At 38.5% G+C, this 17,163-nt stretch overlaps 1 protein-coding gene across 16 annotated transcripts in view; it reads right to left on the bottom strand.

The window, feature by feature from the left end:
• Positions 1-17,163, bottom strand: part of LOC143210125 (uncharacterized) — a 957,580-nt gene that overhangs the window by 310,635 nt on the left and 629,782 nt on the right. For 12 of the 16 annotated variants that reach the window (XR_013009198.1, XM_076426766.1, XM_076426793.1 and 9 more), the window contains one exon: positions 6,973-7,118. Coding sequence is in view for 15 of the 16 variants with exons in the window: in XM_076426766.1 (XP_076282881.1) it covers positions 6,973-7,118 (146 nt within the window). In the remaining variant the exon portion in view is untranslated. The remainder of the gene's footprint in view (positions 1-6,972; positions 7,119-17,163) is intronic. The other 4 variants (XM_076426717.1, XM_076426736.1, XM_076426745.1 and 1 more) reach the window with 1 other exon arrangement.

Below are 17,163 nucleotides of genomic sequence, written 5' to 3'. Positions count from 1 at the left end.
TCATCGTTTGCTCGTGGATATTTACGGGGGCGATGCTCCATCAAATACAAGTTGTAAAAGATGGTTTCGGCGGTTTAAAAACCATGATTTCGACGTAAGGAACAAAGATCGCGATAGCGCGCCAAAAATTCAAAGATACAGATTTGCGAGCATTACTTGATGAAAATCCACGTCAAACACTTTGAGAACTACAACTATTACGTTTGAAGCGAGCATTACAAGAAGAACGACCGGAATGGGACAACATGCAAGATAAGCCGATTCTGTTACATGACATCGCTAGGCCACATGTCGCAAAACCCGTCAAGAAATACTTGGAAGGAGTGAACTGGAAAATTTTTCCCCATCCGCCATATTCGCCGAACATTGCTCCTTCAGATTTCCACTTGCTCCGGTCCATGCAGTCGGCCATATCTGGAGAGCAGTTCACTTCCTATGATAGTATCCGAAATTGGCTCGATGAATGGCTCGCATCGAAATAACCAGATTTTTTTCTTTGAGGAATTCGTTTATTACCTGAACGGTGGAAAAAGGTTGTAGATGCCGATAGAGCATACTTTGAATGAATTTACTATCCATTTGAATTTCTGAATAGAGAGCTTCTTTTCAACAAAAAAGGGCGGAAACTTATTCCCATACCCAATAAAATAATACGAAACTACTTTGCCAACTCAAAATCAGTAACAGACAATAGCTTAATTTTCCCAATAGCATATCCGGATGATAATCACATAAGAAAAACTCTAACAACCGACTTTATCCCACCCGAGGCATTTATATTTCTAGACAATCACGGTTACATACAGAACAAAGATGCAATCCCAATATTGTACCATATCCCACGCCACAGAGCAAGAAAACGCATACTCTTCAACCACCAGGAGCCTGTTCAATCCTCAGCCGCGCAAGTATACCGATACAGCACAGCGGTCCCACGAAGGGACTTCCTCGAAATACGTGATATAGATTATAAAAAATACTGGTGGTTAGCCAATAGATTTAAGCCACCGTAGTATACGAAATGTAGTATTAAATATAGTATTAAAATAACTCTAATGTAATGCAAGAGACTCAAGACTGTAATGCAGCAGCCTAACGTGCAATTACGCAACTCCGTGTGTTGTGGATCACGCGAGCGAAACGGCGGCACGTGAGCTCTCCTAGGCCAGAGACGAGAGAGGTGACGGGGTTAACCCAATCCAAATAACAACTCGCGACAATATCGGTTCCTCTTCACCTCTCTCCCCTCACCGATCTGATTTCGAGGAAACCGCTGATCTCCCGAGAAGTCAGTTAACTTCAAAACGTGAGAGTTGCTTGCTCGACACGAACGTTGCTCTTTACAAAAAGATCATTGCGCTTCTCTGGTCTTTGCCTATGTTCTGGCTTACTTAAAAACCTTGCTTCTGTTCATTAACTTTCTTTAGTTCAATTAGTTTAAGTGGTGTTGGGTTAGTTCGATAAGTGTTTTAATAAAGGATATTCTGACTGTTGTCTTTGCAACTACAACTAAAGTGCCAGTGATCCATTTCTTATACGTCTCGTCCAACATTCCTACTCTTTCTCAACACCGTGCAATAAACGATTTAGCATCACTTCCCCTGTCCCACCTCTCCCGCTCAGTTCATTCTCATACCACCTTCCCCATTTGTAAATAACATCATAACATCATATCAGTCCTTTTATCAGAATCATCACCCCCCATCCATGTATATATGTGAAAAGTGCGAATTTAGGACCTAGGACTTAGAATTAAGGTTAAAAATAACAATGCGAGTTCCTGTTTTGTCAAGAGCGTTTTCGGGAGTAAGATCCAAACCAAAAATATTTGCGGCTGTGTTCTGCATAAACGTATTCAGTACAATACGATCGAAAATTACGAGGGGGAGGTTCACGCCACCCCTCGGCCAAAAAGCCATAACTGTATGACTTTGATGTACCCAGAGTTCAATTACACTGTAATTCAATTACTAAGTATTTTAATCAGATTTGTAATTGAAATACAATATAATTGAAACACAATGTAATTGAAATACAATATAATTGAAATGCAATTTATAATTGAATTACAGTATAATTGAAATACAATATACTTGAAATACAATGTAATTGACATACAATGTAATTGAAATACAATATAATTGAATTACAGTATAATTGAATACACTATACTTGAAATACAATATAATTGAATTACAGTATAATTGAAATACAATGTGTAATTGAAATACAATATAATTGAAATACAATATAATTGAAATACAATATAATTGAAATATAATAAAAATACAGCTCTCCAAATTATAGCCCAGAACTTGGAAGAACTTGCGATATATTTTTATATCTTTCTTTCATATACAGAGTAACCGCGGGTTTACTGTCGAACAGCCGTGTTCTGCACGGACAGTATTCCCGCAGTGACATCATTTTTTTCACAATGTAACACCAATATTTAATCTTCTTTATTTTTCATTATTATTTTATGGAACTTTCGCCAACATATTCGTGGCATTTTTCTAAAGCAAAATGGTACCAAACACGATATAATTTCAAGTGTATTTAGTGGTGTAATCGACGATAGGTGTAATCCTTTACATGGATTTTTCAACCTCTTCTTGCCTATTACTTCATTTTTCATGGTTCAATTACAATGTATTTTATAATTGTGCTCCATTGCAATTACGAATTACATTGTAATTTAATTGAATGAAGATCTGAATTACACTGTCCAACAAATTTCAACTTTTTAAAAGTATTTCGATTCCCACTATGCGATTCTTATAGAGTTTTCAGCGCTGATTCCGAATCTGATTTTCATTTTTTTCCTATACGTCCAGTTTTTGAGAAAATGGAGTTTAAAAAAAAGACATATTTTTCAACTTTAAACAAATATTGACATGTTATTATAAAAGATATTGAATTGTTCTTTACAGCAAAAGATTCTGTAGACTTTGCCGAATACAGTGATATCCAATATTAATACATTATGATTGTTTAAACATGTTTAAACAATGATTAAAGACGGCGAGACACCACTTTTGCAGCAAATTTTCAGGATATTTTTGAATTTATCTCAAAAAATAAGGGTTCAGCGGAAAATCGAACTATACCACGCGATAGAGCAGACTTTTGTCTTGAGAAATCACCCTTTGAAGTTTGCTACGTCGACGTTTTTTCCCGAATCAGAAAGCAAAATATCATCGTCATTACAACATTCACAATAAGTTGCCGCCAGTGGCGCTCACCACTAGCGCGATCTCAACATAAATTGGCCAACTCATGCCGGTTTTCAACATTACCATTAAATATGTAATCAACTTGTTTATTTTTATATGTGAATAAATATTACTGTTATCATGATTTCATTATTGAAAATATGAATGTTAACTTACTTTTGTTATCCACTCTAAGTAAGTGTAAGCCTACTTAATACTTTGCAGTATCATACTTCGTATATATATTTTATCAGAAACAAAAAATTTCAAATCATTCATTCGTATAAGTGTGGCTGTCGCGTGATGTAAAATCAATTACAAAATTGAAAATAAAAAAACAAGAATAATACGTATTTGAAGTGAAAGCGTTGCACTTGTCAGTTTCTTTCAAATAGTTCAGCAGTGCGAGGATGAAGGTATAAAGTTTCCAATATTGATCGTGGTTCGTGCAATGCTGACTGATGCGAGCTGTAAGATATTACAGTTGCAGAGAGATTGGTTGAACAGACTTTTGTAATCCTGCATATAATATAATCAATTCTTTGGAGCCATGAAAATAATGAAAAAAAAATTCCAGATGGAAAAACATTCAGAGAAAAAAGCGTTTACAGTTTTAAGTATGTACTTATTTTTCATATAATATAAAGGGTGTCCCAAAAATGTTGTATTTCCTTGAAAAGTGTGATTCCTAAGATCATTTCAAATAACCTTTTCCTTTAGGAAAATTTTTTCGCGGGTTCGTTCGAGTTATTAACGAAAAACAAGGGTCAATCAGAGCGCGGTTACAGCAGACGAATTTTGACTCGGCCAGTGCCAACATCATAATAAATACTAATTATAAAATTATTAACTTCAATAATTATTGAATTAATTATATAATTGTATAACACTACTTACTCTCGATTGGTTTATAATACTGATTTCTGCCACGCTTTTTATAACACCAACGTGTTCCATTAATCCTTTGCACTCGGAGCTACTTTAACTTGAAAATTAAATATTACTTTCAACCAGCTATTTTTAGTGGTGACTCTCTCCCTGAGTATAAAAAGTCCTGAAGGACTTACATACACCAGAAATGCAACGTCTTCTCCAAATGAGTAGTTAAACGCAGCATTATGAAAGTTCTTAATATCACTTACAAAAAGAGCTTTTTTTAGGCCTGCCATGTTAAGCTGCCATAAAAGATTAACTGATAAACAAGCTCCATCGGCTAGGAATACTGTGAAATACTAGGAAATCGGTAGTTTCCATCTGTCAACGATAACGTTGCTGCTTATTGATTACATGAATCAGTTTTGTTAATATGTACTCTGCACTCGCTTAACTACGGTTTATGCAAAAACTGACTTCTAAGGAAACCACAGTATCCTCTAAAAATTTATCTTTGAGCTTTTACAAGAAAACAAGTCATTATTAAAACAGTAAACACGTATTTTAACTTGTTTTGAAAATTTCATAGTTGTGGATCTACAAAAATGTATTAAAGTATAATCGCTATACGAAACATAAAACCAAGAAAAGTAACTTTTTCTGCAAAATCCTAAATTACACTGTCCAACAGCCAAGAAACGTTTCGATTTTCACTATGCGATTGTTATACAGTGTGCTCATTTGAAAACTTTCCAGCCGGATATCTCGAAAAGTGTGAAATGTATTAAAAAAGTGTAAGACACGTGTCGAAGGATTTCGAGAGGGGAAAGAGGGGTCAGTATCGGTTTTTATTTGGGTGGCGTTTTCGAGGTCATTTGAAGGTCAACTTTGTTTTTTTCAAATGGAAACCTATATTTTTTATTACGGGATCTTATTGTACGTAAAAAGACCAGCAATTTTCGTGGGATACTTTTCTTTTATCCGTGCACTAATTTCGGAGATATTTAAGGAGAAGTAGATAACAATGTTCTGATGAATGAAGAACTTTTGATCTTCCAACATGATGGAGCTCCCCCGCGTTACACGTTACCATTTCGCCAGTGGTTAAACAATCGATTCCCACTAAGATGGATCGGTAGAAGAGGTGTTATTAAGTGTCCACCCAAATCACCAAATCTAACTCCAGTCAACTTTTGTTTGTAGGGAAACACTTTAAGTCTGTTGTTTATAAAACACAACCAGAAAGCGTCAACGATTTGCGTCGCAGAATTGTACAAGAATATAGAGCTATTCCAACAGATGCCTTCAAAAATGTTCGTTCAGAAATTGAGAATCGTCTGTATTATTGTTTAGAAAACAACGAAGAAGATTTTGAAAATTTGTTATAGTTATAAAGAAATTACAAACTTTCTCGCAGTATAAGTATGACTCGCTCTACTTCTCTTTAAATATCTCCGAAACTAGTGAGCGGATAAAAAAAAGTATCCTACGAAATTTGCTGGTCTCTTTACGTACAATAAGATCCCATAATAAAAAACATAGGTTTCCATTTCAAAAAATCAAATTGACCTTCAAATGACCTGGAAAACGACACCCAAATAAAAAACTGATACTGCCCCCTCTTTCCCCCCCAAAATCCTTGGAAACGTGTTTTACTCTTTTTTAATATCTTTCATACTTTACGAGATATTCGGCTGGAAAGTTTTCAGATGAACACCCTGTAGAGTTTCTTGCGCTGATTCCGAATCTGTCCTTAATTTTTCCCCTAGACGCACAGTTTTTGAGAAATTTGATTTTGGGAAAAAGACATATTTTTCAACTTTAAAATAATATTGTGACGTTATTATACAATATTGATGTTTAAACATGTTTAAACAATCATTACAAATTTTTGCACCAATTTTGCAGGATATTTGTCAGTTTATGAGGTCGATCTTTGATTACAGCGTGTAACAGTGTAACTAATAGCCGGTAACCAGATACTACCATTATCTACTTAAGAAGTTACGAATTTATAGTATAATTTCTAATACTTTGTAACAGTAAATAACATAATGTGGTACAACGTTGAATTCGTCTTCGGATAATGCTATCGTGTTATGACAAAATAAATATATGGTTCCGTCTAAAAAAATTAATTTGACTTTCAAGATTCTCCTCTCACCATTCGGGTTCTGAAAAAAATTACACCACATGATTGTTCCCTTCATAACTTCATACATGAATTTTTTTCGCAACTTCAGTGCGTCACGAGCTATTTCCGTTATCAGATAAATGAAACACCCTGTATATTATAAGAAAGCAAACATTTTCATTTTTGTATTAATATTTTGTTGATATATGACGAGTTTTATCATTGCATTTGAGTTGATCATTTTCCTCTATAGGTTTTTCTATGTATATTAAAAATATGAATAATTACAATCATGGACACTTTATTTGTTTGATCGAATAATTTTAGCGAGTGGTAGTATTAATCCCCCCCCCTCTCTCTCTCTCTCCCACACACACACACACACCGGTCTCCCGTATAGAAAAAAACCTTGATGAAAAGAAGTGGCTGCTCCTTTACTTTACCGGACTCAAAAGTGCCTTTCTCCTATAAATTATTATGTATTTGATGTGTAATTCAGTAGATTTGTACCCGGGGCGGCTGCAGATCGAAGTTTCGATCCTGTCAAAAACATTGCAGATTGCTGAACTTTAAGCGAGCATAACTTCTGAACCATTGATCTTACAGCATCGAAACTTCGATCTGCAGATTCTCCGGAAACAAATCTACTGGATTACATACCAAATACATCATAATTTATAGGAGAAAGGCAGAAATTTTGAGCCCGAGAAAGTAAAGTTTACCCAAAGAAGTTGTTAACATAAAACTTACCTAATGTACGGAAGACGATTGGTCGACTTCGATATTTGACGCCAGCTCTGGTGGCAGTGACGGTCAGTTGGTACTGTGTGTCAGCTTTGAGTCCGCTCAAGGTTATCGCTTCACTATTTCCTGCGACCACCGCCACCACCCTGTAACTAACCATCTTGTTATGGCGTTTCGATTTTTACTCTAGCTATAACGGCAATACATTATTTCGCAGTTATTACAATCCATTATTTACAAGGGAAAATTAGCAAATACTCTCTTACAGCTATTCATATATCGACAACTGCAATCCTGTACGTATACAATGGATAATGGTAACACAAATAGAAGACACAGAAAAACAGACATCTTTGGGTACACCCAGCGTGTGCAGGGAACATCGAAAATCACAATGTAATCGCAGACGAAATTATTTTCTACACAAATGTGATGTCAAAATGTACAGTACAATTTTCTCACACGTGTCTCATTATTAAGCAATACGTAGAAAAGAATTTATCAAAATATATTTTTTAAATTTTCATTGCAGGCCCACATAAAAAAGTTGTAAACAACTTTTAGTATTTTCTCTGTAATTCCGACCCAGTACAACTCTTTTTCCAAATTTTTTTCGTATTATGTAGTAAACTAATTTTTCTAACTTCTCAATAAAATCCAAATCGTAAGGTTTAATATTTATGATAATAAATCATAATAAACTTAATAATTTATATTTTAATTTAGAATTTCCATTCAATTTTAAATTTTATATTTGTGAGTGATATTACTGGGATATTACTCTGAATATACTCAGCCCAGAAGAGCAACAACAGTGAATAACAGATACACATGGTATTCTCGTTGAAAAAATCGTTACATCAATAATACAAAATTCTTGTTCATATCAAGATTTTCAACAAACTATTGGATTGGCAAGAAACTAATTTCGGTGTTTTTTAAGGTGAAATAAAACCGAAATTTTTTACTCAAGCAAATGAAGTTTAATAACTAAAATAATACTTTCCATTTTGTTTCATGATCTTTTGCCATCTTTCTGGTAGCTTCATAACTCCGCGCTCATAAAACTTCTAGTCCTTATCGGCAAAAAGCCGATCCAAGTGCGATTTCACGGCATCATCATCAATTGTGTTCTGCCACACAAATCTTTGATAACACGTAAAAAATTATAGGAGCTTGGTGGGGAAATGATGTCACATCCACCATATAGCCCGGACATTGCACCATCAGATTACCATTTATTCCGAAGTTTACAGAACTCTTTGAATGGTAAAACATTCGCAAATAATGATGACCTGAAATTGTACTTGCATCAGTTTCTTGCCGATAAGGATCAGAAGTTTTATCAGCGCGGAATTATGGAGCTACCAGAAAGATGGCACAAGATCATCCAACAAAATGGAAAAAATTTTGTTGATTAAAGATCATTGCTTGAATAAAACAATTGGCTTATACATATTTCACCCACAGACCTAAGGACTGAGCGTAAAGTAGATTTATCGACGGGAGGGGGCGTGCCGCGAGCGGGGAGGGATGGTTGACTTTAGTGGCACAACTAGTGTTGCCATCTATATAACGTTGCGGGAACATTTAAGGGGGTAGGATACCTTCAGATTGTAACTAGAAAGGGACTAGAATCTTACTAGAAAAAATGGGTCGAAACATGGGTCTGCGCCTAGACGTTGTTTGACCTTATTTGAGCAAATTTTGTGCTGGGTGAAGGCTCATTCTAAAGAGGAAGGTTAGATGCAGTGCGCTCTTCTCATGATTTTAACGAGATTATGTTTATATCTAACAATATGAGGGCCCAAAGTAGAGAAAAAATCTAGGAAAAAACCCGTAGATTTCAATACATTTTTCTGTCTCTAAAAGACTTTTTTGACTTATATGATGACCAGAGCGCACAGCGATGAACCTTCCTCTTTAGAATGAGCCCTCACCCAGCCCAAAATTTGCTCAAATAAGGACAAAAAATGTCTGGGCGCGAACCCATTTTTTCGACCCAAAATCTGGTAAGATTCTAGTAACTAGCAAATAACTAGAATCTTACTAGATTTTGGGTCGAAAACTAGCAAGTCGAAAACTGGCTGAAAAGCGACTGTCGTTGCCGACCACTGCCTTAGAATACCGAAATTACTTTCTTGCCAACCCAATATGTATTTAAGGCCTGAACAATTGGTGCTGTGAGAGTCGACGACGTAGAATCGGCTACCCTCATTATCGCATTCAGGTCGCTCGACCGGTCCCAGTGTCGCACGGAAACAGCCAAAACTGGCCGGTTTTACCTCTCCTCCTTTTCCACTTCCACTATCCCATTCCACCACCATGAGCACACTCCAACGTCACCCACATTCGCCCCATTCAATCCCCGTCGTGCACGCGCAACGGGTCACATATTACTCTGGTCATCAGAGAGGGGATAAATTGTATTCTCCTTGATTTTCTCGATCTGGGGACACTGACCGGCCTGCCGCGACATGCCAGCTATCACCAGCGCGAGGGGGGACTAAGTACAACCTCGCTGCAGAGTCGCCATATGAGGGGAGGGAGCACGAATTGAGAGGAAAAAGTTACCCTCTCTCTACCAGTACCGAACACATGTACGACAGAGACAGAGTGGGGATACAAGCCTTAATCTGGCGACTCTGGCTCGCCGCAAGGCAAGTAGTGATGGCGTGCTAATCAATAATCGTGATTTATCACAGTGATCGCAGAATCACAATCATGGTCGAAGATACGAAAATCACGAGTCACTGTGAGAAATCACCGTGATGAGAACGAACGTGATCGAACCACGAGTGATCCAAAAGTAGCACTTCACGCCATCCCTAAAGGTAAGTAAGGCAGGCGTGGGCATTTTTGTCGCAATTGAGACAAGACTGTCCCCACCGTAGCGCCCACTGTCCCCCACCAGCATCCGTCGTTACTATGAAGGAAGGACGCGCTCGTCCGCAGTGCAGCCAGAACGGGGCCAGCGAGGGAATTCAGTTTACCCCCTCTCTGATAACCAGACCAGTCTACGGCCATGGATCTAAGGACTGAGCGTAGCCTTGGGGGGGGGGGGTAAGGCGAAAGACGGAAGGGGTATCAACTTGTCGGCCATCTTGGATGGGGCCACACTGTGGTGCGCTCTATAGGCGACTTTAAATACTAGTGTAACGTCTGTAGTACGTGGTCTGTAGAATACACGCGTTCGCAGTACGCCAGAACCGTTTTGTGCCCAGTACACGCGCGGTAAAGTTGGTGAATCGTCGTGGCCTTGAGTTTTCTGCGCATTGATACACATTAATTTGTAAAAATGCGAGTGTGTATTGTGAAAGGTTCTGTTCCATGCTAAAAATGTAGTACAGACGCCACAGTAGTATTTAAAGTCGCCTATAGAGCGCACCACAGTGTGGCTCCATCCAAGATGGCTGCAGTCAACCATCCCTCCCCGCTCACGGCACGCCCCCTCTCACCCGTAAGTCTACTTTGCGCTCAGTCCTTAGGTCCGTGTCTACGGCACGGGCACCGTGGTCTACGGCAGGCCTGGGCGCGGTTGGCTCGCGGAACACATGTTGCGGCTTCTCCTCTTCGCTTGGTCGGCAAATAAGTCCCCACCACGGCCACTCCAACTCTTCCATTAGCCTTAGCCTTAGCCTTAGCACGAGCACCCCCACGATGCTGCATCGGCAGGTTACTCACCACTACTATGTAAACGTGTACACGCACATACGAACCTTGCCCGAAGCTCGTGCTAAGGCTAAGGGCTAAGGGGAGTGTCGGAGTGGTCGCGGGGGGACTGACTTGCCGACTAAGCGAAGAGGAGAAGCAGCAACATCTGTTCCGCGAGCCAACCGCGCCCAGGCCCAGTGTTCCGATATCTTCGAGCATTTTTCGTACGATGGATGGCCGCTAGAGGCGCTTGCAGCCTCAGTAACGTAAGCTTCTCGATAAAATGGGGTACCTTGAGCACCCCGCAGAATTTAAAAAGATTTGTATGATTTGATTCTGAAAAATGAATGTATAACATGTGCATTTGTGTATATTTTGTAATATGTAGGACACATCCTGAAGTTTCTTTGTCCGGAACAGATTGTTTCGGTACTTCCGCGTCAATATAACTGTCTCAAGGTGCAGGGCGCAGGGCTCCACTACCTCGTCATCATAGATACGTTAGTTTTTCCGCGCAGCGCCTCTAGCGGCCATCCATCGTACGAAAAATGCTCGATCAGAGTCGGAACACTGCCCAGGCCTGGTCTACGGTCTTAGTGGGGAATGTTCAAGTGTGCTCATGGTGCTGGAGTGGGATAGTGGAAGGGGAAAAGGAGGAGAGTGAATGGCATCCGTTCGGAGCCACGAGAAGCGCCACCGAAAGGAAGCGTGGTGAGGGAAGCAGGCGTTTGAGGGGCTCCACCCGTGCGCAAGCTTGAAGTAAGGCATTAGAAAAGAACAGGAGGGGAAGTGAGTCCGGGAAGGGAGGCGGTCCGGAGAAATGCAAAAAGCGGAGCCCTGACTGTCCTCAAAGACATTAGAGAGCGAGAAAAGCGCTCCCAGTCCTAGACGTGTGGTTTTTTATTGGGTATTAGGGACACCGACGACCTGTGTCCCCCGAGTCCTACACTACCCCTTCTGGGTGTACGGAAATGTATTTTTTTCCCACGTCTTTAACCCTTTGCGGTCCTATGTCGAGTGTGACTCGACATCGCATTTCGTTCTGGCACGTCCTATGTCGAGTGTGACTCGACATCGGTTTTCGTTCTGGCGCGTCCTATGTCGAGTGTCACTCGACACGGAAATTTTTTTTTTTTTTTATTTTTCATTTTCGTCTTATATTATCATTAAAAATGTTTTTCAAAGAAAACGGTACCAAGTGAATAAGCGACTGGGGCGAAATCTGTGCGGACCGGCTGGTACGAAATTGCGAATTCCGCGCGGACCGCAAAGGGTTAAAGAAAAAAACAAAGGCCCGATGTAAGGCGAGCTCGCATTCTCCTCTCGCGCTGGCCGGTCGGGTGGGAGTAGGCGACTCACGTCATCGACTCTCGGGGCACCAACTGCCCAGTCCTGCTATGTTTACTTTCGTGAAGAAAACGTTGTTTTCTTTACATATCGTGTGCCTTATACTTATGTTGTTGTCAAACTCGGCAGTATACGAGATGTTCAACGGACTGTCCTAAGCGTTCAACAGGTCGTCCTGAACAAAACATATCATACAAGCTACATCTTTGTTTATTCTCATTACTCACAAGGAGAATGCGAAGCCTTCGGCGTCACAGATTTAGTTGAGACTTTACAGAGTTACAGATCTCGTTCCCCTGATTACGAATATACCCCATTATAGGGACAACTACTCAGTAATTTTCGAGATATTTGCAATTTAAAATTTTATGGACGTAACATGTCAGTTTAGTTCACTCTGTTACCAAGTAATGGTGTGGCGTAACAGTAGCGAGTTGAACCGCTACGCCGCGACGTGGACCCCGGGTTCGAGTCCCGTCGTAGTAACTTTTTTTTATACTTCTTTTTTATATTTTAGATATATTTTTATCCTCCACAGGGTTAATTAAAAATGATACTTATTATTTTATAAAAAAACACTAGATCTATTACTACATACACAAAAGATTATAATTGTATTAAAATAATTTTATATTAAAATAATACACAACAAACAAAAATGATGTAATAGAAAAAACTATTACTACATACGCAAAAGATAATGATTATAAGACAATAGTAAAAAAAAATAGTATAAAAAAAGTTACTACGACGGGACTCGAACCCGGGGCCCACGGCGCACAGTGGGCTAAACCAACGAAGTCTGTGTCAAAATCAAAGAACTTTCGATAGAAATGAGATAGAGTGATGAAATTTTTTTAAAATAAAAACTGAAACTTTGCAGAATATGGGATTATTATGGAGATTGTGGTGCGAATGTTTTTTAACCTTGAAAGAATTCGTTAAACTTGCACAACTTCAAGAAAATTGTTGTTTTTCCAATACCACGCGCGGAAAATTTTTTTTATTAAAATGCAATACATCATTTCTCGTAGATATTTTCACGCCGATTTCAAATCTGGTTTCAAAATTTGTCTACGATCTCAGGATATTGCAAAATCGATTTCTTGAAATTCTACATGTTTAACGAATTTTCTCAAGGTTAAAAAACGTTCGTACCATAATCTCCCTACTTTTTCCATATTCTGCAAAGTTTCAGCTTTAATTTAAACAAAATTTCATCGCTCTACCTCATTTCTATCGAAAGTTCTTTGATTTCGACACAGATTTCGTCGGTTTGGCCCACTGTGCGTCGCGGCGCAGCAGTTGAGCTCGCTGCCGCTACGCCACACCATTGTAACAGAGTGAACTAAATTGACATATGTTACGTCCATAAAACTTTAATTTGCAAATATCTCGAAAATTACTGAGTAGTTGCCCCTATAATGAGGTATATTCGTAATCAGAGGAACGAGATCTACAAGGTGTCTCAAAATTAGGTCCGGAGCCGAAAATGGGAGGTTCCTGAGGTCATTTCAAGCGACATTTTCCTTTGAAAAAATGTCGTCCGTGGCTTCGTTAACGAGTTATTAACGAAAAACACGGACCAATCAGAGCGCGAGCTAGACGCGTGCAGCCCGGCGCGCCGGCAGCCGAGTGTCGGTGGCACGCCGCGATGTCGCAATGAACAAAAGTTTCTCGATGATGTGAATCCTCGCCAATTTCGATAAGCGTTGGATATGTTGTCAATACCATGATTCTGAACAACATTTCCCTTTACAGTTTCTGTCGATCGGCTTTAGTTTACGATATTATTGTAAAAATTTGTAATTGTAAATCGATCGATGTACTATTTTCTATCCGATTTCGATAAGCTTTGGATATGTTGTCAATACCATGATTCTGAACAACATTTCCCTTTACGGTTTTTGTCGGTCGGCTTTAGTTTACGATATTATTGTAAAAATTTGTAATTGTAAATCGATCGATGTATTGTACATACTATCTCCTCGCCGATTTCGATGAGCTTTATTTCAAAGGAAAAAGATATTTAAAACATCGAATTTATAACATATTTCAAAGTCATCGAAATCGGTGAGGACCCACATCATCGGCAACTTTACCCGAACGATAGAAGAAGCACAAACTTATTGAATTAAAAACTCACTTATTCAGCCGTAAATCCATTTGTCTACCACATACAACCACCACACTTTTACATAATCTTCGAATCGGTGTTTTCGAGAATCATATGATTCTCGAAAAATCAATGCCATATGATTCTCGAAAAATCAATATCTCCTTGGGAACGATTTCATTTGTTTTAAACGACGCCTTCATCGAATACATTGTACGCTGGGAGAGCACAGTTTCGCGCGGCATCGCGAAGAGCATCGAACTCTTTCCACGTCGGAGTAAGTAATTTCGTTCGATATCGATACGAGTTATAAAAGTGTGCTACGAGTTCAACAATTATGTAAAAGTGTGCTACGAGTTCAACAATTATGTAAAAGTGTGATGGTTATATGTGGTAGTCAAATGGATTTACGGCTGAATAAGTGAGTTTTTAATTCAATAAGTTTGTGCTTCTTCTATCGTTCGGGTAAAGTTGCCGATGATGTGGGTCCTCACCGATTTCGATGACTTTGAAATATGTTATAAATTCGATGTTTTAAATATCTTTTTCCTTTGAAATAAAGCTCATCGACATCGGCGAGGAGATAGTATGTACATCGATCGATTTACAATTACAAATTTTTACAATAATATCGTAAACTAAAGCCGATCGACAGAAACCGTCAAGGGAAATGTTGTTCAGAATCATGGTCTTGACAACATATCCAAATATTATCGAAATCGGATAATGGAAATAGTACATCGATCGATTTACAATTACAAATTTTTACAATAATATCGTAAACTAAAGCCGATCGACAGAAACCGTCAAGGGAAATGTTGTTCAGAATCATGGTCTTGACAACATATCCAAATATTATCGAAATCGGATAATGGAAATAGTACATCGATCGATTTACAATTACAAATTTTTACAATAATATCGTAAACTAAAGCCGATCGACAGAAACTGTAAAGGGAAATGTTGTTCAGAATCATGGTATTGACAACATATCCAAAGATTATCGAAATCGGATAGGAAATAGTACATCGATTGATTTACAATTACAAATTTTTACAATAATATCGTAAACTAAAGCCGATCGACAGAAACCGTCAAGGGAAATGTTGTTCAGAATCATGGTCTTGACAACATATCCAAATATTATCGAAATCGGATAATGGAAATAGTACATCGATCGATTTACAATTACAAATTTTTACAATAATATCGTAAACTAAAGCCGATCGACAGAAACCGTCAAGGGAAATGTTGTTCAGAATCATGGTCTTGACAACATATCCAAATATTATCGAAATCGGATAATGGAAATAGTACATCGATCGATTTACAATTACAAATTTTTACAATAATATCGTAAACTAAAGCCGATCGACAGAAACTGTAAAGGGAAATGTTGTTCAGAATCATGGTATTGACAACATATCCAAAGATTATCGAAATCGGATAGGAAATAGTACATCGATCGATTTACAATTACAAATTTTTACAATAATGTCGTAAACTAAAGCCGATCGACAGAAACTGTAAAGGGAAATGTTGTTCAGAATCATGGTATTGACAACATATCCAAAGCTTATCGAAATTGGCGAGAATTCACATCATCGAGAAACTTTTGTTCATTGCGACATCGCGGCGTGCCACCGACACTCGGCTGCCGGCGCGCCGGGCTGCACGCGTCTAGCTCGAGCTCTGATTGGTCCGTGTTTTTCGTTAATAACTCGTTAACGAAGCCGCGGACGACATTTTTTCAAAGGAAAATGTCGCTTGAAATGACCTCAGGAACCTCCCATTTTCGGCTCCGGACCTAATTTTGAGACACCCTGTATAACTCTGTAAAGTCTCAACTAAATCTTTGCATTCTCTCGTCAGCTGTACCAAAACTAATATATTAAGCATACTTACAATGAGCCAATAATTACACGTGTGCGCACAGTGAAACTAGCCAAGTCATGTCAAAAACGTACTGAATCTCATGCACAAGCTTTGCCTTTATCATTAGAACTCATCTCTACGCTTCAAGCCAGCATAAACAATTACCGTCTCGAGCGAAACAATCCTGTAGTGTATACTATATTTTGTTCAGGATGTCGTGTCTCTATAATTCACGATCCATAAGAATCTTCACCTCAGATCAAGTATTCCTGATCGTTCCATCGTCTTGGTAAGGCGGATATTTAAATTAGCAATTTTCTACCTTCGCTTCGTTAGAACCTCGGATAACGAATTTTCTACCCTGATACTCCCCAGACACAGAATCATCAGCTGTAGATCAAAGCTTTCATCCCCTTTCACTTACACGAGCTCCCTTGAGGGGGTGTGCAACCCTGCAAGCTTAATGAAATGGAGTAAATCTGACTTTTTGTTTGCATATACAGATAGATATGGTGTGGAGACACCATAACATCTTCGATGTAACGTGCGGTTTTTTAATAACTTTAGAAAATGAAAAAATTAAGAAATCAAAAGAAAAGATCGTACGGTACATTGAAGATAATCTATTGTATTTTTACTAAACTTAATTCAACAATGTTTTATTTTCTATATTCCAGTCACATTTTCCACTGGGTGTAAGATATTAAGGTTTTGCTGTACATGGAGATAGATGATGTTATACAACTCCACCATTTTGTAATTTTACGTAATAAAAAAACGCAAAATGAAGCTAAAATGTTGCTGAAGTTCAATAAAAAAACTTTCGGCTGTGTTTCCGTTTAGGTCCATCATCAGAATTGGATGAAATTTTGCAAATAGGTTCTTTTTTGACTAAAATGGTGATTGTCAGAAGGATTTTTGGCGACTCGAAAAAAAATTTATCATTTCGATGTCGGTCTCTACCTTACCGACTTACCGACTTTCTATCTTATGTCCGTCCTACAATTGTTAAACCAATTATATGAATATCTACAATGAGAAGATTATGCGATCTGAATTAGTTAGGGATAGGTGGTGGTGGGGGCGGAGAGGGCTACGAAAGGGATACGGAGGGATACGAAAATCCAGCAGCTGTATTTTATTTTATGTTATTTTAATTACCTACAAAAGAGAGAGTCGGCAAGTCGCAAGGTAGGGAGTGAAAT

This window comes from Lasioglossum baleicum, chromosome 1 (assembly GCF_051020765.1).
Source record: "Lasioglossum baleicum chromosome 1, iyLasBale1, whole genome shotgun sequence".
In the NCBI taxonomy this organism is placed as follows: Eukaryota; Metazoa; Arthropoda; class Insecta; order Hymenoptera; family Halictidae; genus Lasioglossum; species Lasioglossum baleicum.
This window is presented reverse-complemented; position numbering and strand designations above follow the sequence as displayed.